We start from the raw sequence: 25581 nt of genomic DNA, 5'->3' as shown, positions 1-25581 counted from the left end.
AAAATCACTATAAATCTTTCAACATAACCAATACTTCAGAGGTTCCCATAGGCCATAACCAAAAGCCCCACCACCTACAAAACAAATAGAGAAAAATTATTAACGAAACAACATTATGCAATTAAAGTGGCACCTCTAAAATAATAAAGGCCAATGCAACAACATTATGCAAATAATGTGTCACACCTAAAATAACAAAGGCCACAAATGCTCATTAGCCTCATTTCATTACATACCCACTATTCCAGAGGCATAACCCACTCCATAGAAGGTTGCATGAGCATTGAGAGAAAACGCACCACATATAACCCAAAAAAAAAAAAAACCATATTCCTGCAAAAAATAGATACATGTGGGTATATGATCAACTTTAAGAGAAACCCACCACAAAAATGAATGATTACCTGAAAATAACAACAATACAACACAACCTGAATAGATAATTAGACCTACAAAAGTAACAACATACCACAATCTATTCGGCACCATCTGGAATAACAACTCTCGTATCTTCCTCCTCGACATAATCACACTACAAAATTTAGTGTTACATAAACAAGTAATATATAAAATAATGAAACAAAAAAATTGCAAGTTATGATATGACACTTACCGAAGGGGGAGAGATGGCCTTCTGAGTAGCTCTAAGCCAACTACCTGAACCAATCAAAGCATCCACTATCTTTGGAGCTAGAGAACTTCTATACTGGTCCAATACCCTTCCTCCCGCACTAAATGCAGACTCAGAAGCAACTGTAGTGATTGGTATAGTGAGTATGTCCCTTGCCATTCTTGAAAGGGTAGGAAACTTGAGTGTATTCATTTTCCACCACTCCAAAACATCAAAAAATGTTTTGTCGCATTTTAAACGAATTTCCTCCAAATAAGTGTCCATCTCTGACTTGGAAGATCTAACGGTTTCCGTAGATTGGCAAAATTCTTCAAATTCATCAATTCTTTGTAAACTTTGAAATGATTGTGAATTTTGTTCAATGGTAGATTGGCGCTCGTACTCGACTACATAAATATCATACAACTCATACAACGAGTCCCGAACTATTTTGATGTGAGTTTCATAATTGAAGACTGAATAGATTTTGGGGAAACAAAACTCAATTAATTTCATCTTGTACCTAGGATCAAGGATGCTGGAAATAGCCATAAACAAATTGCAATCTCCCCAATACTTATTAAATTTTTCACCCATAATCTTTGCCATCTATACCATATACTGATCATCGGAAAGTAAGTGGGTAGTCAACTCCTGTTTAATTTTCCACACTTCAGAAAGAAAAACATTTGCAGTGGTATAAGATGTTCCTGAGAATAATTTTGTCACTCTATTGAAAACTCCCAAAAACTTGCAAATTTTTTCTACCTTGCCCCAATCAAGTGGAGTGGGAAGCCACTTGTAATTTGCATCTCTAGCAGCATATTGACTAAAAACATGCTTATATGTGAAGGCATAGTCAGGCATCAAATAAGTAGAGTTCCAACGAGTAGGAACATCTATGCGCAACCCTTTAGAAGTAGGAACATCCAATTGTCTTGTAATTTCCCCAAACTTGAAAAGACGAGATGGAGATTTCTTTAAATATTTCACACTTTCCCTTATCTTTTGAATGATTGAATCAATTTCCTTAAGACCATCCGGCACCATTAAGTTAAGAATGTGGGCACAACATCTAATGTGAAAAATCTTTCCCTTGTAGTGCAACTTATTCCTTGACTGGAAATTGATCTTCAATTATCGACAGCCACATCATTATTCCGTGCATTATCCAATGTGATGGATTGCACCTTATCCTGAATTCCCCACTCTGTTAGACATGCAGAAATGGCATCACTTATGACAACTCCAAAATGGGGTGGCTCCAAATCACAAAAGCTAATGATGCGCCTCTGTAACTTCCAATCCGAATCAACAAAATGAGCAGTTAAACACATGTATCCAATAGTTTGGTTTGATGTCCGACAATCGAATGTAAGGGAAATTCTACCAACACCCTTGAAATTTTTTTTTCAACTTCTCCTTCTCAGTTTCATAAACCTTCATGCACTCTAGTTTAATTGTGTTCCTTGACATCTTCTCATAACTAGGATTTAAAGACTTACATAAGATGTTGAACCATGTGTGTTCAACCATCTTAAACAGGTACTCATGCACAATGATCATCTTGGCAATGATTTCCCTAATCTTCATTTGGTCATAGGAAGTTATAGCAAAACCTCAAAATTCAATCCCACTACCATCAGCAGGTGGAAAAGAAATTGTAGATTGTTTTGGTCTTTTCCAACTCAAAGCTTTACATGAACCCATATGCCTTCTAAGGGTAGATGTGGTACCACCTCTCATCTTAGTAAATATTGATCGACAACCCTTGCATTGATGTTTTGTAACCGTCTTTCCATTCTCCGTAAGTTCTGTATCCTCAAAACAAACCCAAACATCAGATTTTTTTTTCCTCTTTTTGTCTACATCTGTTTCAATCTCTTGAGTCGTCTCATTCTCCCAGTCAGAAATCTGCAGATTATCATCCTCATTCACATTCTCACCAGACACTACTTCTTTAGGATTTGGGGGATTAGTTTTATTCACAGATTGTTGAGATGATGGCAAAGAAGACATCTGATTAAAAAAAGACATAATAACTTCAAGACATATAATATGTTTCCTTCAAAGATTTTTTCCCATAATAGCTGCAATTTGCTACTGCAAATTCACCAAGAGAAGGAATATAATGCCCTAGCCAATGAAACTCAATTGGCCAACTGTGGCTGTAAAAAACTAATGGGTTCCGAAGGCTTTGCAATCTCCGCTTTTGAAAAATCGATGTATACTTAGGTAATCTGATTTTCTGGGGTGCAACTTCGGTTGATTTTTGAAAATTTGGGTTGAGCTTTTACAATAAAATGGGCTCGGTTTCAGGTTGACTCCAATTCAATTTTTAGCAAATGTTGAACCTAAACCCTTGATATTTGATCCAACAGCAACTTGGGTTGATTTTTGAAATTTTGGGTTGAGCTTTTACCATAAAATGGGCTCGGTTTCAGGTTGATTCCAATTCAAGTTTTAGCAAAAGCTCAACCTAAAGCCTTGATATAATGATATTTGATCCAACAGCAACTTGGGTTGATTTTTGAAAATTTGGGTTGAGCTTTTAGTCTTTTACCATAAAATGGGCTCAGTTTTAGGTTGATTCAATTCAATTTTTGGCGAAAGCTCAATCTAAACCTTGATATTTGATCCAACAGCAGTTGCTGTTGGATCAAATATCAAGGTTGGTATTTCCACCGTAAGGCCTTGCACAGTTGCACCAAAGAATTTCTCTTGAAAATGAAAATTTGGGTTGAGTTACCATAAAATGGGCTCTGTAACCTCTGTTTCAGGTTGATTCCAATTCAGGTTTTAGCAAAAGCTCAACCTAAACCCTTGATATAATGATATTTGATCCAACAACAACTTGGGTTGATTTTTGAAAATTTGGGTTGATTCAATTCAATTTTTGGCAAAAGCTCAATCTAACCCTTGATATTTGATCCAACAGCAGATATCAAGGTTGGTACTTCCACCATAGGTCCTTGCACCATATAATTTCTCTTCAAAATGAAGAGAAAACCACCTAGAAGGGCAGTGATATTTCCCCCCATAGAAAACCCATAAAAAGCCCTAAAAAGATTCTCAAAATGAAAAAAAAAAAAAATGAACCAAAATAACTAACCTTGCTTCGAATGATCGAATCTGAGGCGAGGAGGAGAAGAAGGTGACGAAGAGCACCGGCAGGGAGCGAAGATTTGGAGAACACCGAAGGGGGGGCGGAGATTTTCTCCTTCTAGGATTCCGTCAAAGAGAGAAAGGAGATAGAGAGAGAGATGTTGGAGTATGGATGGGGTGCCGGATTTAATGGAGCTCGCCGGAGTTAGAGATGGTGGAGAAGTGGAGAAAATGGGTTTAGATATGTTAAGAAGATGGTAGAGATGGAGAGGGTTAGATCTAGGGTTTAGATGGAGAGGAAAAGATGAAGAGGTGGAGATGGAGAGGGGGATTCCTTAAAGGTGGCCGGATCTCCGGTGGATGGTCGGAGAAGATGAAGAGGCGGATCTCCGGTGGGATGTTTTTTCGCCCAAATGAAGATGTCGTGCGGCTGATTTTCTACAGAGAAGAAAAAGTTAGAAGATAAGGTCTAACTCATTACTCATAGTCATAAGGCTTTAAGCCTTTAACCTAAATTACTCATTATATTTTTCTCCCCAGGCCACCCTCTTTGTGCACATTCACCCCCCTCTTGTAAAAACGAGCCTTAACGAGCCGAGCCGAGCCGAGCCGAGCCGAGCCTGGCCTAGCTCGGGCTCGGCTCGTTAAGCTTAACGAGCCGGCTCGGCTCGGCTCGTTAAGGATTCGAGCCGAGCCCAAACCGAGCCAAGCCCGAGCGAGCTTCCAAGCCCGAGCCAAAATTGACACCCCTAGATGATCCAGAAGCCCCGGAGCTATCTTTCAACTCTGTGGGCTGCTGTACATCTCGAGAGTCGCCGCTCCCTCCCTCTACCAACAGCCGCCTCCTTTTTCTTGGCGGAGCCCTCTCCACTACTTCTACCGACTCAGAAGAGGGACTCTGAGAAACGGTTGCGACAGACATCGTAAAACAATCAAACGTCGGATGGAATAAAAAGCACAGAACTCACCAGGGCAGACCAAAGAAGAAAAATCAGAAGAAGGTTGGTGAAGAGCAATACGTAGAAAAATCGCCGCGGAAGAAAGCCCGCTTCACCCGAGGAAGACGAAGAAATAAGACAAAGAATGAAATCTCCAAAAAGGCTTTAAAAGGAGCTAGGGTTTCGACAGCGTCGATTGATCTCCCTTCCTTTCTAATCCGATGGGACACGCACACGTGGCACCGATTGGGAAATTCAAGGGAACCGCCAAAAATCGAAGCGCCATACTGAAAAGACGTCGCTACCCCTACCGCTAAGTAACTTCCCCAGCAAGCCATCCCTAAATCCTCCCCACCTAAGGGAAAAAGGAGGGTCCGAATGGAAAATACCACGTACGATGGCAAAAGGCTCGGGACCCATCACAAGAGCCCGGCATACAAATCCACAAGATGGAAAATACCACGTACGATGGCAAAAGGTTCGGACCCCATCACAAGGGGCCGGTATACGAATCCACAAGATGGAAAATGCCGCGTACGGTCAAGAAAGGCTCGGGGCACATCACAAGGGTCCGACGTACAATACCACCAGACGAAAAAATACCAAGCATAGCGAAAAGGGCTCGGGTCTCACGGGAAAGCAAACATGCGAAGGGAAAGCAAACATAAGATACAAATCATAAAAAGCCGAAAAAGAGCCATTCATAACTATTTCCTTCTGGCCCACGGGCCTACAAAGAGGGGAGAGTGAAAACAAAAAGGCACGCAGGCCCGGGCCCCCAAGGCCCCCAACAACAAAAAAAAAAGAGAGAGAGGGGGAGGGGAAAAAGCCTCCTCCAAAATCCCGCTCACCCCACCGCCTCCAGCTCAGAGCGACTGGCCGCTGAAAGAGTTTTCCGCATCGGAAAGCTTCTTATCACTATGCTCCTCCTCCGAAGACCTCCCCCAACACCGATTCTCAGCAAATCGGGTCTGGTCATTTAACCACCGCACCCGATTCCTCAACAAATCATTCTCCGCACGCAAGGCCGCTATCTCTCGATCCATGTCGATCATCCGGCTACAAACCTCCATTTCCCTACGATGGACATGAGAGAAGAACGAGCGGTGGCGATGAACAAAAGCTTCATGGGACTCCCTCTCGTAAAGGGGAGAACGAGGAGAACACTGAGGAAGCCTTGGAGGCGAGTTCCTCTCAGAAATTCTTCGCTGAGGCCCCAACCCATCAGGGTTTGTCTCAGGACTACTGGGAGGACTCCCTTCAGTAGCAACCCTCCCCTCGCCACTTAGAGAGAGACCCTAGAAAGACGACGACATCCCTGACAAACCCGAAGAAAGGCCGAAATAAAGCAAAGAAGGGGAAAGGAACGGAAAGGTAATCTGCATACAAAGCAGAAGAACTCGCTCCTTATAAACCCTATGGGAGACCCTTGGGTAGGAAAACGAAGCGACTTGCCCTACACGTGTCCGTTTCCTATTGGATGACCGGCCAGCACCGCGTGATGGCACCACAATTCCTCGGGAAGGAACCGTCGGACGAAACAGCACGTCCTCTCGTATCCCAAAACTCCCATAAATGCCTTCGTCACGATATTCCTTAACCAGATAAACAAGCCTGCTCCCCTGGACCATTCAATGGACCAAAGGTATTATTATGATGAGACATAAAAACGGCGCTGCTCTCAGATCTAGCCACGTGTCGCCCATGCACCCATACAGCCTAATCTTTATTAAAGGCAATGGGAAGCGGCAGGCCCGAACCTCATTTATCGCAAATCACTCCCAACTCCTCCCCACCGAATGAAAGGGAAGAGTCCGGGGGTAGGAAACGAAGCAGAGAGGCCCGACCTCCATCCCACTAGAGAAAAAACGCGCGCCCAGGCCCGGAGCCCCGGCACGAGACCGCAACGCACAAACACAAACGGGCAAAGGAAACTAAACGCACCAGGGAAAAGCTCGAAATCCCGCACAGGTTCAAACAAAGCGCCACAATTTCTCGCAACAGAGATAATTCATGCCAAACAAATGAAAAAAACAACACAAAGAGACACGGCACAAACTCATAAAGATCGTCCATTCACATCCTCCTGGCCCACAGGCCTACAAAAAGGAAGGAAAATAAGAAACAAAGCACAGGGCAGCAGGCCCCCAAAATCCCCGATAGGAAACAGGAAGAAAAAGCACGCACGGGAAAAACAGCTAGGGCCAGAAGCTAATCGAAAGACGACTCCTCCCCCGAAGGGTTCCCCTCCTCCTCCCAGGAGCTCTCCAGCAGGGGGTCCACCTCATATTCATGCAGTTGCTCGTTAAGGGAGTGGACCTTTTTCTGCAAAACCTCGTTCTCCCGCTTCAAGTCATCGATCTCCTGACCCATCCTCGAAACACGGCCACGCAGTTCCATCCCCTGGTGATAGGCTCGGGAGAAAAAAGACCACTCCCTGGCAACGCGGGACCTAGACGACTTGTCCTCCTTAGGCAAAGAGGAAAGGCGAAGAGAGGGAAAGCCCGAAGAAGGGCCCAAATCCCTCCTAGCCTTCTTCCGACGAGCCGCAAGGTCCTCCTCCGGATCGGAGAACAAGTCGGGGTCACTCGACGATTCCTGGGAAAGACAGGCCTTGCCCCTGACTCGTGAAGGAGAACCAGACATATCGTTGAAAAAATGGCACGGGGAACACCTACCTTAGGAAATAGAGGGGGAGAGAGGCCACAACAGAGCGCCAGGACAATCTTCCTTTTTCAAAGCTCAAGAAAGAAAACCTCGTGCCTCCAAACAAGGCGACCCACCTAACGACGCTACCGTTTCCCGGCGACGGCCGCCGGATAAAACGGCACGTCTCCTCGTACTCCAGAGCCCCCATAAATGCCCTCATCATGACGTCGCTCGAACAGAACGTTACTCCCTTGGCCCATTCAATGGACCAAAGGAGTAATGGGGAGTTATGATGGAACACAAATACGGCGCTACTCTCAGATCTCGCCACGTGTCGTCCATGCACCAGTAAAGGCCTAACCGTCATGAAGAAAGGCGTTGGGAAACGGCAAGACCGTATGATCACGACACGTGTCGCTCTCTCGCCGTCCAGACCTCATCTTCACAAGTTATGGAAGAAATTATCCGGCAAAGCCGCGCGCGCCGGCGGAGCAGAAGAACGGCCCAATCCTGCAAAGGAAGGGTTTTTCTCCATAATGATGAAAAGGTCCGCGCACCTCCCTTTAAAGGGGAGGGAAGGGAAGAAGAGAGAGGGACAGGTCCTTTGAAAGGAGCCAAGGTCCTTTGAAAGACATCATTTTCTCAGCTCCCGCAGAACAACCGGAGAAAGAGGTGAGGCAACAACAGAGGAGACTATGAACTTAATCCTACTCTCCCTGCTAGTCCCCTCCGACCCACTCATCCACACGCCCAGAAAAGAATCCGCGCGTTGCCCTGGTAACCCTGATCAAACCCCCTCCTCCTCTCGCTGTCCTTTATATTGATTGGTCGAAGGATCTGACTTGGGTGTCAAAGTGGTCGTCCGGGACCCACCCCGGACCCCCTGACCCCCTTTGTTTGTGATTGCAGACCCCGCGGAGGCCCTCTACCGACCGCACGATCGCAGACCCGGATTCAGACGCCATCACGCAGTTTATTTTTCTTGCTTCCCTTGTGTAAGTTGATTTTCTACATTGGTCCACATGATTATGAATTACTGTTGAATTTTATGTATGTTGTATATGATCGGCACAAAAAATAGACGAGTTTCACCATTTATATCATAACTCTCAAAAGATTTGGAATTTTTCGGTGCCATTTCTTTCATTAGAAACTAGACTTCGATCCGCTCGATTCGGTACCAAATTCACTGAATTTCAAGTTGAATTGAGTGAGTTATGGTCGATCATTCAATCAAAGTATGCTAGAAATCAGCACGCCAGAAACTGACGAGTTTCACCATTTCTATCATAACTCACAAAGTACTGGGAATTTTTCGGTGCAGTTTCTTTCGTTAGAAACTAGACTTAGAGCGGCTTGATTCGATACCAAATTTACTGAATTCCGAGTTAAATTGAGTGAGTTATGATCGTTCAATCAGAGTAGGCCAGAATTCAGCACGCCGAAAACAGACGAGTTTCATCATTTCTGTCATAAGTCTCAAAATATTTGGAATTTTTCGGTGCCGTTTCTTTCGTTAGAAACTAGACTTCGATCTGCTCGATTCGATATCGATTTCACTGAATTCTGAGTTTAATTTAGTGAGTTATGGTTGTTCAATCAGAGTAGGCTAGAAATCAGCACACACAAAATAGGTGAGTTTCACCATTTCTATCATAACTTTCATAATGCTTGGGATTTTTCGATGCCGTTTCTTTCGTTAGAAACTAGACTTCGATCCGATCGATTCGGTACCAATTTCATTGAGTTCCAAGTTAAATTGAGTGAGTTATGGTCGGTCGTTCAATCAGAATATGCTAGAAATTAGCTCGTTGAAAATAGAAGCATATGTTCGGTATGAGATACAAACAAGAGAAACTATATGATGAATGAGTGTATAAACACATAAAGGGAGTACGATAGAAGTACCACCCTTGATATTTGATCCAACAGCAGCTCCTCAAAGTTAGATCAAATATCAAGGATGGGATGATGAGTACATGTTTATACGCCCACTCATCATATAGTTTCTCAACTCAACTCAACAAAGCCTCTGTCCCAAACTAGTTGGGGTCGCTAAATGAATCCTTTAGAGGAAAAAAAAAACAAAAAACAAAACCATTCGTGATCGAATATTGCATTGAAGAAAATGACAAAAATACCCTTATTACAGTGTTAATTTTTATTAACATCCTTGTTACAGTGTTAATTTTTTTATTAATATCCATCGATCCCAAATCTACTAAGATATTACCTTGGTTTCTTGGCAGCGACGGACCATCTTTCACCAGTCAGAATCTCATCTGGGAAGCATTTTTTTCCTTTCCGATCGCCAACAACGGCTTTAATAGTGATGTCATTGTGTGAAAATTTGGTCCTTGGATTGCGTATTATAATCATTTTTACTTTTGTTTTTTTTTTTCCTCCAAAACAAGATCCATCTTAAGGGTTTCCTATGGTTAATATGGAGGGTTTAAAAGGGATCTACTGTCCTATTTGCAAATACTAGAACGATTAATTTGTAAAGAGTAATTCTTTTATGGACCCTTTTTGCAACATTATTACAAACATGATAATGTTATATAAAGGAAAACATCAAAATAATGTAATATACAGGAAAACATCAAAATAATCTCTAATGGTAGCCACAATATTTTAAGTTGTAATGATGTTTAGTGATAGAGTCTTACATGAAAATGTACTTAATTAAACCATGATTATTTGACAAGACTTGAGACTGATTATGACTCAAATCCAGTTGAATGACATCATACATTACCATTAAACTATGAGATATGGTTTCCTCGACCCATATAAGGAAGCATTGATATGTCATTGATCAGTTGGAATAAGGTGGTCAATTGGAAATCAAAACAAGAGACATTTCTATGAAGTTATCTTTATATATGAAATCTAACAGTGTAGTAAGTATGTTAGTTATTTTGTTGCAGTTATGTGATCTGCCATTCTAAATAGTAAATTCACTAGTATCATGTTTTTAATTGTTGAAAATTTTTCAGAATGTATAGATAAGATTTTGCTCACATTAGATTGGATGGAGAAGATATAGTGTCCAATGTGAATGAATCACCCATTCTAATGAAAGAAAGTACGCATTCTGCTTTTTTGATGTTTGCTTATTAGGTTTTGTTTTAGCCCGAGTAACACCCACATTAAAATCCATTGAACTTTAATAAGGCCAAGTGCATTTTTATCAAGAAAACTCATTATGATTCTAATTATAACAGATTTAACAAATTAAGGATTTATAAGTAAGCATTGCACAGATACTCTCCTGTATGAGATTGCAAAGGAAAAATGCCAGATTTCCAAACAGTACTGATGTTGGAATATATAAAGGAAATCAATCACAAATCACATACAAGAAGGAATAACAGAAAACACTCAAAAGGAGAAAAGGGAAAAACCTTTAGTAAGCGGATGACCCATCATCTCCTCTTTCAATAATACAAACAGCACTTCAAAATTTCACATAGATAGACAACACCATGGTCTCTCAACAATAACCCCTCTCCCACTCCAAAAACAGAAGCCCAAATGGGCTTCCAAAACTCAAAAACAGAAAGCAGAAGAGGAATTTTTTTTTGAAGAGAAGCCTTTTCAAACTGCATCGAAAAACATTGTACTCCCTCGCTCATAACTCCTGTACATTTATGTCTCGACCGTCTGACAAAATCTCGAAGATCTGTGTTTCCTCCATGTCTTTCATCAGCCTCAACTACAACTCAAAGCCAGAAAAAACTGAATGCTCCTATACTTGTTTGGTTATGTGCTTTGGTTCAAAATGAAAAGGCTTCTCGGAATCACCCAAAAGAATCCTTCAGGCCCCTCTTCTCAATATTTAGTTACTAGAAATTACAGAAAAAATAGAAAGTGGTGGGAATGAAATTGTGGTATGGCTTCAGTTGTAAGGTTAGTACCCGTAAAAGCTGCTTAGTCAATGCGAGTCCTTTGATGAAGAGTCTGTTCCATTGGAAGATTCCTCCCCATTTGCAGAGGTTGATGGGCTTCCTTGATGGCTCTCCTCGTTGCAGTTGGTTCGGGATTTACCAGGTCGAGACCTGATATTGACCCCCATTGGGAAGGGTTCCTGCAAAAACAAAGAAGAGAGCTTTAGTATTGGTTAGACAGTTGAGGAAAGCAAACAGAAGGACCCAACAAAACAGTATTACTTGGGCAGAATCATGCTTAAATAAACAAACACAGACACCTTTCTGGCACATCTAAAGCATCAGTCTCATGTACATCAGTAATCAGCTATCCAAAAATTTAGGCCGCAACCGATTGCTAGTCTAAAACGGTAAAACCTATTATTGGACTCAAAATTAACGTAATTTTGAGTCCAATAATAGGTTTTGGACAATTGGACTAACAATCGGTTGCCATAATCTAAAACAAACAGGGCCTTAAATATCTGAGAATAGAATTTACTGTATGATGTGATGACTTATACCTGATTCCCTGCATTTGGGCCTTCAGAGTGGAACAGAATAGGACGACAACGTTTATCTTCATTCATCAAGCTTGAATTCTGGAAATGAGCAATGAGAGAAGCCTTCCCCTGGATCCGAGCATATGCAAGTGATGCCACCTTTTCACTGTTGAACTTCTCCCATTTCTTACCATTAAATGCCTGCAGAAGGTTTTCTTCTTTAGCTAAAGATTTTTTAGGGCAAAAGGAAGAAATAATGCAAAATGGACTGATGATACTAGGAACTCCATCTTGAAAGCAGAATAGTTTTATAATATAACATTATAACTTCAAAAAATCTCATTCCTGGATTAACTCAGACAGCATGTACTGAATAGACCAAACCTGAAAGAATGGAGCAATCTGCATAGGATCAATCATGTTGATAAAGGCATAACCCACATTGCATTTGTTCTACAGGAAAAATACAAAATCTGCGTCAGTGAATCGATGACGCAGAAACAGAAAAAAATAACACAATTAACGGGAGGTTCCACAAAGTCAAAAATTCACGAACCTTAAAATCAATTGGCAAATAAATGAAGTCATAAGTTCCACGATGATGTTCATCAATCGCAACCAAGAGCATCTTTGATGTGTACCTGAGACAATACCAAGATCAAAACCAAATGACGACAGGAAAAAATAAGTAACTTATGCATGAGTCTGGAAGATGTCTTCTAACAAGGGTAGAAACAAAACCAGATTCATAATATTAAAATAAATTTAATGAGCAAAATAAATTCATGGTTACATTTTCCAAAAGGATTGCAATAAAAGAGAACAAAGAAGCAAGATCGACCAATCACATACTTGTTAGGAATGTTTTTTATCATAAGGGTTGTTCTGGTGTCTTCCCCGAGCAAAATGCGGTCAATATCAAGATCATACAGTTTCTTGTTGTCAGCTTGATTAGAATTAGCTTCATTTCTCCGGCTCCTAACCCGCTCATTGGGAGCATCAAAAGTAGGCATAGGAATCAAATGGTTTCTGTCAGGGAACATGTGGCACCTTGGCTGAGGGGAAGGCACTCCAACATTTAGAGAGGAAATTGAAGGGTCCATACAATTTCCACCGGTAGTATGAGGAAAGATGTTATGAGAGGCAAGCTCCAGTGGATGCAATGCAGAGCTGCTGGAAAATCCCATACTTCCTAGAGAACCGGGGTGGAATGCAGATGCCTCAACAGAGCCTCCTAAATAGGTGTGTCGTCTGTCCCAGATAGAGGGATTATGAGTGGGTGCCGAACCCATATGGTGGTGGTGTAAGGGTAAACTTGTGTTCAGCATATGAGATGGTGCTCTAGGAAGTCCGTGCATTTGATGCGGGGGATGAGGATGAAGTCTGTTCATAAATGTTGGCGAGTTAGTCCACATCATGGGGCCCGGGGGATGAGGATGATATGAGTTGGAGTTGCTCCACGCATAAGTATGTCCGTGAAGAGGGCAACTTCCATTTCCGGAAGACCCAAAAGCTGTGAAAGAGAGGATCTATTAGTTTTATAGCAGTCAACCCCATCAGCAATTGAAAATTCAACAAGTAATTCTATGCTAAACCAAAAATCAACCAGATCCAACCAAAGTTTAGTCTCCCGGTTCAATCTGGCCATACCGGATTAAATCAGGAGATTTTCATTTCAGACCCAAATAGTCCACGCTAACAGAACTGGTATGAGTGAAACAACCAATTACTCCAAAAGCTTAAGCTGTTGGACAAGGCATTAAATCTTCTATACTTTAAACTCCCCCTCACGTGTGGCCCCTCTTTTTTAGGGTTGGCCTACACGTGGCACTTGTGGCCCCACTTTTTTGGGTTAACCATTGCATGTGGATTTTTAATATCAAGGAGATTTGAACTCAGGACCTTTAGCTCTGATACCATGTGAAACAACCAATTACTCCAAAAGCTTAAGCTGTTGGAGAAGGCGTTATTTAATGTTTTATAATTTAACAGATTTAAAGTAGCTACTTCTAATTACAGAATAGAAATGAGCAAAGTGCATATCATTGCACTTACCGCCATCATTGAGCTCAAATGAATGATTGTTAAGCCCAGCCGAACCTACTCTATATATTTGTCTGTTATCAATTCCTTCAGCTGGTCTGGAATTTATGCTTGATGTCACGCCAGATATGGTGTCCGGAGAGTTGTAAGGGACACCGTTGGTTAAACGATCATGATACTCTGGAAGTGAATGGGGATGAAAAGTTGGCACGGACTGAAAGCCAAATTTCATCTGACCCAGCGAGTGACTGGCCTCGACAAGGCCAGGTTGATTGCTATGATTGCCTAGACTCTGGGCAACTCTAACTGGAGAGGATAAGCTATGAGGTATGGTAGAAGAGAGCCCATGAAATGCACTTTCAACAAATGAGCTAATAGGTGCTCTGATTGCAGAATGTTGACTGTGGAATGCTCCGTTCTCAAGGCAATTGGATGTAATCAGCCCATTGGGAACTGATCCTGAAAAAGATACCACGTAGTAAAGGATTTAGCAAATCAACAACAGAACCCAATTGAGCCCTTCACCAAAACCAAAAAGAAAGAAAGCAAGAAAGAAAGACATAACCAATTGATGACAAGGTGAGTATATCAGTTAAGCATCATACCGTAGCACCTTGATGGCGAGCCATTAGGAGGGCTTCCCTGTTGCAGGCATCCACTGGATTCTTCGTGTTCCAACTCCAGTGAAAATTGTTGCATCACACTGGTAAACAATGATTTTGTCAGAAATTTAATGCAAATAGGAAAACAGATCCTATACATGACAGATAAGAACAAAATGATAATAGACAAGAAAACTAAGACTGCAGAGCTTCAATCGAAATATAACATGCTGGTATCTGGAACAGAGCGACTCAGATCTCCAATTCCATAAGGCAAAATGGCCTCCTCATACAAATCACCAACAAAGAAACATGAATGTAACTGAGGCAGACAACTTGAAACCTCAGTCCAATCTAACCAGCATATGAAAATAAAACAATGATGGTTAAAGTTATTATGGACCTAACACAAACTCACTCAACTGAAACAATCATCAGAGAAGTGAAATCAAGTTCCAAAATCATACACCCTCACCAAAAAACTCTAAGAACCATTCCTGTGCACCTCCATTTCAAAAAATAAAAAAAGAATGAAAGAAAGAAAGAAAAGAAAACATTTATGTGCACCCAAATGAAGCAACGAAGATTTTATGTGCATATGCTGCATTCCCTTTCCTCCCCCTCTAAGTATGGAGAAACTCCTTAAGCTTTTACGGAAATAAGATCTCTTCTCAAAATTTAGATGCATCAAGCGTAATCAAGTTCGGGGATGTTTGACCTCGCATGTAATACTAAATCCGCTGTCCTCACAGAAATGAAGGATAATGTCAGCTTTGATATGCACATAATTACATTCGCAAAATAATGACAGGGAGAGAAGAATTGATGGTCCATTCCTCTCAATCAGTTACAAGATGTTCAGGAAGGTTATTAGTGAAAATTAGATCCACACTATTGATGAGACACAAGATCTGAGTAGATAAATGGACACATATTTTTGGTATATTTAAAGAGAAGTCAATGGCATAACCAATTCTCTAACTAGAGAGATACGCAAGGACATACTTTACTACAGGGAAACCTTAGCCCTTACTATTTTTTTTCTTTAATTAAAATTGTGAAAACTACTAGAAACCCCCTAAATAAAAACGTATCTACAAGAATCCCCTAAGATTTTTTAAAGTACCAAGGTTACGTTTGTGTGCCTTATCTGTTCTTTTACCCATTTTACCCTTGCCCCTAGTTGTAGATAATGTAGATTATGAAGAAACCCCTAAAATCTCTCACTTCGTCAATAAAGGCAACAAAGCGTTTGAAAATCTCTCTCAAATAAAGGTAAGATTTCATATAGTGTACATCCATATAGTCCAATATTTTTCAAAAGCCGGGCCACACCATAGGATGATCCAAACCGTCCATTTGATGGGGTCACAACGTAAATAGGCTGTTGCCCCAAATCATTTCCATTGGATAATCCTACCCCTCCAATCTATAGAGGAATACCATATTATGGATATGGATACCTTTATAGATCGGGGGTTGGGATCATCCTATGGAAATGATTTTCAAGCCACAGCCTATTTACGTAGTGGCCCAGCAAATGGACGGTTTGGATCATTCTATGGTGTGGCCCGTACAGTTCTTTTTTAAAAATAATGGATTATACGGGTCTGCACCATATAAAATCTCATTTAAAAGGGAAAGGGAGAAATGTTGCCTTTATTTGAGAGAGATTTAAACAATTTAATAGAAGAGATTTTAGGGATTCCTACATTATCTATAACTAAGGGTAAAATGGTTATTAAAAGCTATTTAATGCACAAAACGGTACAATTGGAAATTAAGAAAATTTCAGGGGGATTCTCGTGAATAAGTTTTGATCTAGGGGGTTTCTAGTAGTTTTCCCATTAAAATTTTCCATTAAAAAACAAAATAAAAGGACACACATAAGAAGTTGGAATGATGGCCCTCAAATGCCATAATTAGTTAATTACATGATCATCAAAATTGCTTATGACAGTCAATTAGACATAAAAGTTGAAGAAAGCAAATATTTCCTGTGGTATGACTCAATGCCCTGGCAGAAAAACATTAAATCCTAATTAAGCTAGAAGAATCACATGCCAATAGTGCAAGAATATACTCAATGATAATTTTAACCCACCAACAGCTGTGGGCTGTATCAGAGAGGCAATTTAAGTAAAAACTGAGTATCTAGAACTCTTATTAAGTAGGTCGTCACCAGTTTCCCATGTTTTCATATGCTACAACAGATGCCAAGATCTATAAGGGCATTATGATGTTTGGGAAGAAGTACTGAAGGAAAAACTTAAAACTCATAAGGACTCAAAAATCTTGGCAACACAACACAAAAGGATGGCAGAATACACAAAATCAGATAAAATTAAACCATAATTGAAGAAACTTTAAAGCATAAAACTTATGTCAATAGCATGGCCGGAAAACGTAACCAAATGATTGTGTTGGGCAATACCACCGTCTTGCACCCCCAGGGCGGCTAGGCTCAAGCTTGATCCGTTTCCCTGCAATATCACTCCTGTTCAAAGCACGAAGAGCTGCTTCAGCAGCTCTAACATCAAAAAACTCAATGAATTTATGATGACGCTTGTGTGGAGTTTCACGGATCTGTTCATCAGGAATAAAAGTTAGCATCACCAAGCAAAATTTAAAAGGTAATTGCAACCCTCGAAGGCCACTCCAGCTCACCTCTTTAATTTCTCCATAAACACCAAAAATCTGCCGAAGATCATCATATGAAACCGATGAGTCGAGATTAAATACAACAAGTGTACCCTGATTAACATCTTTCTCTGAGGGATTATCCTAAAAGAAATAAACCACAGTAAAAAATACCATCCACCCAAGCACTGCATGAGCATTAGAACCTATGTCACAAATATCACCGATATTTTCAAAATATAGTGATTTTATCGCTATATTTTGAGAAAGGGAGATGATTCCCCCCCCCCCCCCCCTGTAGGATTATGCGCCTCTCTTTTAAAGTGAATTGTGGCAGACTTTAACAAATCACTTTAAAAGGGGGGCGCATAATCCTACGGGGGGTGAAAAAATCATCTCCCTTTGATAAAACAACAAAATCCCGAAATAATCCCAAGAATTTAAATAATATAGCGATATTTTCATTTACCATGATAATATCAAGATATTGATATGACATTTTATATTTTATATTTTTTTCTTAATTTACATATTTTTAAATAATTTTATTTTATAGTTTTCCCCGATATAAACCCAAAAAAAATAAAAATAAAATTAATATATCCCGAGATTTTCCCTTGCCAAAATGATAGCATAAGAAATGAAAAATAGAACAATGTGATGATCAGATCTGGAATGAAATTACAACATTCTTTTTTTTTCTTTTGAATGATTAAATTACAACAATTTTTGAGAAGAAAATAGTGAAGTTGACCGTGTTGATTGTTGAGCATAGTTCGATCTGAAGTTTTAAACAAGCAAAGTGAAATTTCAATCATGTCTTCAAGAAAACATTATCATATTTCCTTCTTCTTTTCCTGGTAAACATGCAAATTGTTACCAACAATGTCTGAAACACAAAAATTGAACACAGTATGTGTGCTTACGCGCGTGTGCTTTCACTTTGTGAAAGAAACATAATCAACAAATTAGGTATAGAAGCAAATTTTAAAATAAACATTGCTCCACCATCTGATAATGGCGGAAAAGAGATGGACAAGTAAAACTTCCAACAAATTGGAATCATATATTCGAAGTCAAAATATAAAGGCAGAGAGGCATCACACTTTGCATACCTTTGGAATTGAAAAATGAATGTCCAGCTTCCTCCGCCTTAGGGGCTTGTTTTGAAGCGCTCTCATGGCATTGCCTGCTGCCCTTATATCATAATAAGAAATCATAACAAAACCGCGATGTTTGCAGGCAGTGTAAAGCGTACGGATATCTCCATATTGCTGAAACAGACCAAAACAATGTCAGGAATCAGGAAACTCAAAACTTGATATGATAAAAATCAACCGAGTCCAAGAACTAACAGATAAAAATTATTAATACCTCAAAAAGAAGCCTTAACTCAGAATCTTCAACATTGCTATTTATATTCCTCACAAAAAGTGTTCTAGAAGGATGTTCACCATAAGGGTGCTCTCCTGCGAAAGGGTTATTTGGTCCGCCTTGCTGGCTATTTGGAATCCCCCCGATAAAATCAGAATTTTTGCCTTCAAAGCAACTTAAACCATCATCTCCTTCTAGTTCCATCCCTCCTACACTGCTAAAAAGATCAAAATCCTCAGTGTCATCTCCAGTATTAGGTCGGGCAATGTACTCAAGCTCATCAATGACTCCAGAAAGCAAATCATCATCATCAGGAAGGAGGTTTCCAATGGTTTGAGCCTCAATTTCTTCAAGGGATTCAAAGGGCTCAGTTTCTTCAAAGTGGGAGGTAAAGGTATCGACAGACTGGCCAAATAGAAAATCATTTGATGATAGTCTCACTGCACCAGCAATATAGATTATACGCATAAAAAAATTAATCAATTTGCAGGATATTTTGCTGTGAAATAAACAGCTAAATAAATCCAACTAAAGGAAAACAAACTATTAATAGATCCACAAAGTGATTTATAATCCTTATCTATTAACTGTTCAAGTACCCAACATGGCAAGAGTAGATAAAATTGATAACAAAATTAATGTCAACATTGAAAAAGAAAAGTCTAACTTACACTTTTTCGTAAATATTTCTGACAAAGAGCTTGAGAAGAGACCATTCTCATAATGGGGCCCATTGAAATCAACCATGTTCCCTTCAACAAATAGAAATCCAGGCTGCATATATTTTGATCGCGATCCTGAATCCTGATCTATAACTTTCCAAGAATTAATGGACAGGCTGGATGTCCTCTCAGTTCCCACCAAGTGCCTCTCAAGATTAAGCTTCGCTTTCTGGTCTTTAACAATATAAGTCTGAGGAATTTGTAAGCTGCCCGCCGAATGCACCCCCATTGGGTGTAACTTTTCCAGAGCAGATGAGGCATCTGACTTATTGCCGGACGCTGGTGATACTCCCTCCATTCCTACTCCTGAATATAAATTAAGAAAAGTTTCATATTAACTAAATCCAGTGCACCAAGAATAGGAAAATTCAGAAAACATGATTTAAACAGGGAGAAAATAAACTACATAAAGTTATCCCAATCTGTAACAGAGAAAATTCAAAAATAAAGTGACAAGTTAAAAAATCAACACAACAATATCAGTGCATCTGAATCAGGGCATGGCCGCAGGTTAGTAAACCTTGTAAATAAGTCACTCTTGAACATCTCCTGCTCCAACCCAAGAGCCATGTATTTTATGGAAGATGTAAAGTTGTGGCAGGGACCACATCTTGTTACAAGCCAAAAAGAAAGTCTAGAGGGGCCCATGCCCATAAGAGGGATTCATTGTCTTTTCTCTTTTATTTGTAGAATTTTTATTGATGGTTTTGAGTGATTTTAGGTAAATTTGGGGAGTAGAGTCTTTCTCCATCTAAACCATTTAAGTCACTTGAGTTTGTGGAAGGCTATGATTTGTGGACACGGACAAGAGTGTCGCGTGTCGACACAGACAAGGAGTGTCGGACACGGCAAACCCCCAAACTTTAGAAACGGGACACGGCTAAAATAGAAAGTATATGTAATCATGATTTGTGGATATGGATTCGTGTGTCTAGTTTCGACATGGATATGAGTTGTCGAAATGAGGTAAACACAATATTCAATAAAATAAACAGAATGTCACACTTGACACGATACAAAAACATGTCCACACACCCACATTACGTCTAACACTTCCAGAAATACAAGTAAAAGTGTCCAAAGGAGTGTCGACACGTGTGGACACGCGTGTCGTGTCGGACACTGCAGGACATGTGAGTCACATGTGAGTCGGCAATAAATTCGAAGTGTCGGCCAAATCATAGGGGAAGGTTTAAACAGGCCCACACATTCATTACAAATTTTACAAAAAAAAGTTCGCGTGGCGCTTGGTTTCCTTATTTTAATGTAATCTTCTATTTTTAAAGAAGAGTCCTTGTTAGGATTTGTTTCCCATTGAGTTTATTTAAGTATTTTGTTTTATTTAAGTCTGTTTCAGAATTGGAAAGTTTCTAGCGTTAGGAGTTTTACTTTGGGAAGCTTTTCAGGCCATAATTGAGCAAACATATGCTTTATATAAGGGGTTCTTTAGAATGGTTGAAGTATGATTATGAAATTATGAAATAAGGTTGAGCACTTCGAAGCTTTTCTTCAACAACCATGTGGATTCATGGTGGATCAAAGGTGGATTCCTTTCATAAAAGAGCAGGCCCTCTAGGTAGATTCCTAGAGATTGAAGTTGGATTATCAGAGTGTTCTTTTCTAGGTGGATTCCTAGAGGCCCAAAAGTGGATCTTTTGGCAAATTTATCCCTTTAAATCTATCTTAGTTCAGCTATCTAGTTTTTTTATCTTATGTTTTCAGTCATAGTAGGTTTTATCTTGTGTTTTTAGAAGAGTAGACTTAGACTTTCATTATTAGTTTTGTTTCATCTTTAGTTCATTTTTCATCTTCGTCTAGTCTTGTTAATTTTCTTTCTAGACCCCATCAGTTTTCCCAAACCTATGTTTCTTTAAATCTGCACATTCATTACCGTTGTCGTTAAAAGTGGGCATATTTTTCTGAACAAGATTGTTACAAGTATTCTTGTAAAACCCCAGGTACCTTTAAGTTTCAGATCTATAATTTCCTGCAATTTTCTGAACTTTCTTGAATTTATTATCTTTTCCATAGCCGGTCCTACACCAAGTTGAAAAACAAAATAAGGTTACAAAGGCTCTCTTAACTTGAAAATTTATAGACACTATCTAATCTTCAAGTGAAGCAAATCCAATTTCGCAAACTCAAAAATGGAGAGGAGATAAACTAAATTTCAGAGAGAAAGTATTCAAATTCAAGCAGAGAATTACTAATTGTTCCAGCTTGAAACAGAAAATTAGGTGGAATCATTTTAGAAGGCACCTTGGTGCAATGACATAATCAATCATATCTGACCAAGCATTAGCCCTTGGTGCAATGAAATAATCAATCATATATGAACAAGCATTAATTCCCAGCCAGTCAATCATTGATTCCACTAACTGGACATAATGTTTTGCAATTATTGTTGGTTTCCAAAACTTTGAATCTGTGATAATTGGTAATTATAACCAATCCAACGAGGCCCGTCTTGGACCAAATCAATCAGACCTTAATGCAGGAAAAAAAAAAGGATACTCACCGTGATGACCTGGCATGGGCTCAGGCTTCCAGAATCCAATCTGTCTCTGCAAAAGGAAAGGAATGTATTGGGGAAAAAAAAGGCAAAACACACAGAACACAAATTGAAATTTCTGTAAGATGAATTACGATAAAGTGCGTCAAGGACTTTTGAGTGGCAAAATAAAAAGAAATGCCAATAGGTGATGAAGAAATTTTGATTAAAAAACACAGATAAGTTCAGAAATTTTTTATTCAGAAAAAAAAAATGCATTGTAATTCAATACAACTGGCTATCAAATGCCTCTATAGGAATCATACCTCCGCAGGAAAGTGAATTTCCTCAGAGAAAAAGGATGACTGCACTGATGATCCATACAGAGAAGAAACCCTTTGATCCATAATTTTTTATAGCATTCTGCAATCCTAACAACATAAACCCTAAGAAAGAACTAAAATCAAAAGTTCCTCATCTCACACTTTCAGATTCAAATCTGCACTAACTTTTTCTGTGGCCCTGTAAAAAATAACGCCAGAATAGCGAAACGCAAATTCAGCTCTCACTAAATTCAAATAGATCAAACAATCTAAAGCGCTTAAAAAATTCGAATTTGATGAATAGTAGCAAATTCCATTCCCACATATAATCCTATCTCAGTGAAAAAACCCCATAAGAACCCAAAAAAAAAAAAACAAAGAAAAAAAGCTCAGAGCATCATATGAGTTAACAGAATAAAATTGCCCAATTCTATGCAAAAGAACCACAAATTCAAACACAATATCATAGAAAAAAAAGGAAAAAGATTCTCCCAAGTGCGAAAAAAAAAAAAAAAAGAGTAAAGAGATCCTAAATCGAGAGGAGTCAAACAGTGCTCGATCAGAACAGAATCAATCTGCAGAGAAACAAAGGACACAAAAACCCTAATTCAGACACTGATCACGCAAGGGAGCTAAAAAGATCAGATCATCGACAGGAAAGCAGAAAAAGACTAAAATTGGAAGATCAGACAGAAATAAGAACAGAAAGAAAGAAAAATCCAAAAAAAAAAAAAAATTCCAAACTAACCAGATCACACAGCCTTGTAACATCAAACTCTCTGCAATTTTTACTTTGAGGGAGAGAGAGAGAGAGAGGTGTAAATATCAATATTATACGTCCATAAATCGAATGAATTAGGGCTTAAGATAAGGGAATTGAAGAAAGGATCTCGGCATTTGTGCCGTGCAAGAATCTCCAAAGCGATACCTTTTTTTCCCTCCATTGCAAGAAAACGCTGAAATAGAGAGAGTGAATATTATATTATTTTATTCATTCGAAACAAAAAGAGCATACCGTATCGGATTGGATCGGATCGATGTTTCGGTGTCGGAATCTCTGAGAGAGAGAGAGAGAGAGAGAGAGAGAGAGAGAGAGAGGAGAAGAGAGGAATTTCGGATCCGAAATTCGAAACCCTCTCTCGCTCGCTCGAGAGAGAGAAGGGAGGGAAGAAGAGAGGAAAAGAGAAGAGAAAGGGGTGTGAAGATATAAAAATAGGGGGTGGGGTAGGAGAAAAGTCGGAGAGAAAATAGGCGGGGGTTTGAGGATAAATGGGGAAGGAGTTTCAGACCGGTATCTCCTCCTACAAACACGAGGACGAGAGTAGACGGAGAGAGAAACGGCGATGACGTTTGCCGTTAACTATTTAACGGCTGGGGCACGTCTTATTTGTCTGACTGGAGAGTTTTTTTTGGTCTGGGTTTGGTTTGAGTTGGGTGAGACGGCTTTAGTCTCGGCTCGCCGGCTCGGGATGCTGGAAGCTGGATTTATTTTTTTTGTAGAGCCGGGCGGGTTCTACAGGGGGACGAAAAAATCATCCTCCTGTATATCATGTAATATGCTCAGTCAAAGGCTTGCAAATATTGGGGAGGTGAGTGAGCTCTCTTCTGAGATAGGCTGTGCTTAGGTTAGGTGTGTCTCATCCATGGTTTTAAATTTCAACCAAAATCCGAAATTTTTGATTTCGGTGGGGACCGAAACCGAAATTTCCTGAAATTTGATATTTCGCGAAATACCAAATTTCGGTCCAAATTTTCGGTTTGAAATTTCGAAAAAATGGCATTTTTTTTTAAAAAAAATTGTAACAAAATTTCGGATTTTTGGACTGAAATTTTGGATTTCGGTGGGGTCCGAAATAGGTACCGAAACTGAAATTTAAAACCTTGGTCTCATCGAAGTTGATTTTCACATTGGGCGGTGATTTTTCACCCCCTTGTAACGTGATTTGACGGCAAAAAGGTTAAAGTTTGCCCACAATTCACTTTAAAAGGGGGCGCATAATCCTTAGGGGGGCAAAAATATCATCGCCCTTTACATTTCATACAAATAGCAGAGATTCTGTATGGTCCTGTATTTTTTCTGAAACTATTGCACAGCCTGCACCATAAGATGATCCAAACCGTCCATTTGATGGGCCATCATTATCAAAGACGTGAAATTACACCAACGTGAGTCTCGGCTACCTGGTTGGGGTCCCGCCGAACCCCAGCTTATCCATTGAAAAATAAAAGTTCTTGGGAGTAGAGAGTCCTCCAACCAAAGGGGTTCCTAACTTTACTGAGCACTTTTTAGAGGGAAGTGTTTTTGTTCCCAGGGCCACCTCTGTAGTGTATATATGAATTCTCTTTTTACACTAGAAGGGGTGGCACCGAGAAGAAAAGGGGGACGGATATATCATTTCCATTTCTTTAATTGCTTATAAATAGTTCTTTGGAAATTGTAAACCCCTCTATGTAAAATGAAGAAAGTACTATTATTAAGACAACCAAGCGGGATATCTAATATCTAATACAATAAACTGGGATGAAAAGAGGAGAGTTTTTTCGATTTTTTTGAAAATTACGTGAGAATTACACCTCAAATTTTTGACTTTTTTGAACAAATGCACCCATTCAACTCGTATAATTTCAATCCTACCCCCCCCCCCCTACTTTATGCTTTTAACAAAGGCACCCATTGAATCATATAATTTCAATCCTACCCTTACTTTATGCTTTTAACAAAGGCACCCATTAAAGCCGTATAATTTCGATCTTACCCCCCTCCTTTATGGTTTTTTAATTAAAAAATTATAGGGTGATCTTAACCATCCGATTTAAGATAAGAGGAATTATGGAAACATCTATAGATTGGAGGGCTAGGATCAGCCTATGGAAATGATTTTTGGGGCACAACCTATTTATGTTGTGTTCCATCACATGGACGGTTTGGATCAACCTATGACGTGGTCCGTACCGTTCTTTGTCGACCCGTGCATCGCACGGGTTTTTTACTAGTTTATTATATTCCGGAAGAAGAATAAGTATATTCCTTTATGACTTGTTCGGCTTAATGCCGGATTTTTTATATTTTTTCTGAAAAGGAAACATATTTATGAAATTTCTTACTTTTCTCACACGAAAAGAAAGAAAAAAGATAATTTGAACCAGCCCAATTCAATTTTTACTGAGAGGGACCTTTAATTTATGATGATATCCGTCTAAATTAACCATAACTATATTGTTTCTCTAAATTGAGTTCCATCAGAACTGTTTTTCTTGCAATCATCTCAAATAATTTGTTGGGAAATGATATTTCCCACGCCCCCTCTGATGGATAAAACCCCCCCTCTAACTGTACTCGTTAAATTTTAAAGGCAAAGAAAAACCGTTAGGGGGGTATCATTTCCCTAATTTATTGTTACCATGTCACAATTAAATTGTACTTTCCTACTTCCAACAAGCGAATGAGACACATAACAGTATACAAGTACCATCTAACTTCCACCAATAAGGGTTTGCTCATTACAACAAGCTGCTAACCTTCTCCAAAGGGTCATTTTCAGATTTTCACAACTCATAAGTTGGTGTTAAATAGTCTTTAAATGAATCGACTTACGACATGTTGCTCTCTTTTCAATCGTACCATGCATTTCATCACAGTAACAAAAATTAG

At 39.6% G+C, this 25581-nt stretch overlaps 2 protein-coding genes across 6 annotated transcripts; both read right to left on the bottom strand.

The window, feature by feature from the left end:
* Positions 1-1219: 1219 nt before the first annotated feature.
* Positions 1220-1660, bottom strand: LOC143891065 (zinc finger BED domain-containing protein RICESLEEPER 2-like). Its single transcript, XM_077395717.1, has one exon. It carries the CDS (start codon positions 1658-1660, stop codon positions 1220-1222), a length of 441 nt encoding a protein of 146 aa, XP_077251832.1.
* Positions 1661-10693: 9033 nt separating this feature from the next.
* LOC143889940 (protein MEI2-like 4) lies at positions 10694-23260 on the bottom strand. 5 transcript variants are annotated; one of them, XM_077394348.1, is made up of 15 exons: positions 22945-23260; positions 21933-22128; positions 21634-21679; positions 19065-19421; positions 18394-18833; positions 18135-18293; positions 17047-17163; positions 16814-16965; positions 14383-14480; positions 13790-14236; positions 12587-13247; positions 12291-12375; positions 12119-12187; positions 11756-11935; positions 10694-11392 (listed from the first exon to the last, which is right to left on the bottom strand). In XM_077394348.1, exons 2-15 carry the CDS (start codon positions 22011-22013, stop codon positions 11240-11242), a joined length of 3045 nt encoding a protein of 1014 aa, XP_077250463.1. In that variant the 5' UTR covers positions 22014-22128; positions 22945-23260; the 3' UTR covers positions 10694-11239. The 5 variants fall into 5 exon arrangements, with proteins under 5 accessions (XP_077250463.1, XP_077250464.1, XP_077250465.1 ...); XM_077394349.1 differs by lacking the exon at positions 22945-23260 and adding an exon at positions 22678-22884 and having other exon boundaries at positions 21933-22504; XM_077394350.1 differs by lacking the exon at positions 22945-23260 and adding an exon at positions 22678-22884.
* Between the last annotated feature and the right edge of the window lie 2321 nt (positions 23261-25581).

The sequence above is a fragment of the Tasmannia lanceolata genome, unplaced genomic scaffold (assembly GCF_043159265.1).
Source record: "Tasmannia lanceolata isolate RefF3 unplaced genomic scaffold, GAP_Taslan_0.1 ptg000013l, whole genome shotgun sequence".
NCBI lineage: Eukaryota > Viridiplantae > Streptophyta > Magnoliopsida > Canellales > Winteraceae > Tasmannia > Tasmannia lanceolata.
Note: the sequence above shows the minus strand (reverse complement) of the source record. Positions and strands in the feature narration are given on the sequence as shown.

Excerpts from the sequence above, each read along its gene's own strand:
- LOC143889940 (XM_077394348.1), bottom strand. The coding sequence starts at position 22,013 with ATGGATCAAAGGGTTTCTTCTCTGTATGGATCATCAGTGCAGTCATCC. Across the intron at positions 21,680-21,932 it reads AAATTCACTTTCCTGCGGAG|AGACAGATTGGATTCTGGAA; the intron begins GTATGATTCCTA and ends TTCCTTTTGCAG. Across the intron at positions 12,188-12,290 it reads ATTTGCCAATTGATTTTAAG|AACAAATGCAATGTGGGTTA; the intron begins GTTCGTGAATTT and ends TTTTTCCTGTAG.
- LOC143891065 (XM_077395717.1), bottom strand. The coding sequence starts at position 1,660 with ATGGTGCCGGATGGTCTTAAGGAAATTGATTCAATCATTCAAAAGATA.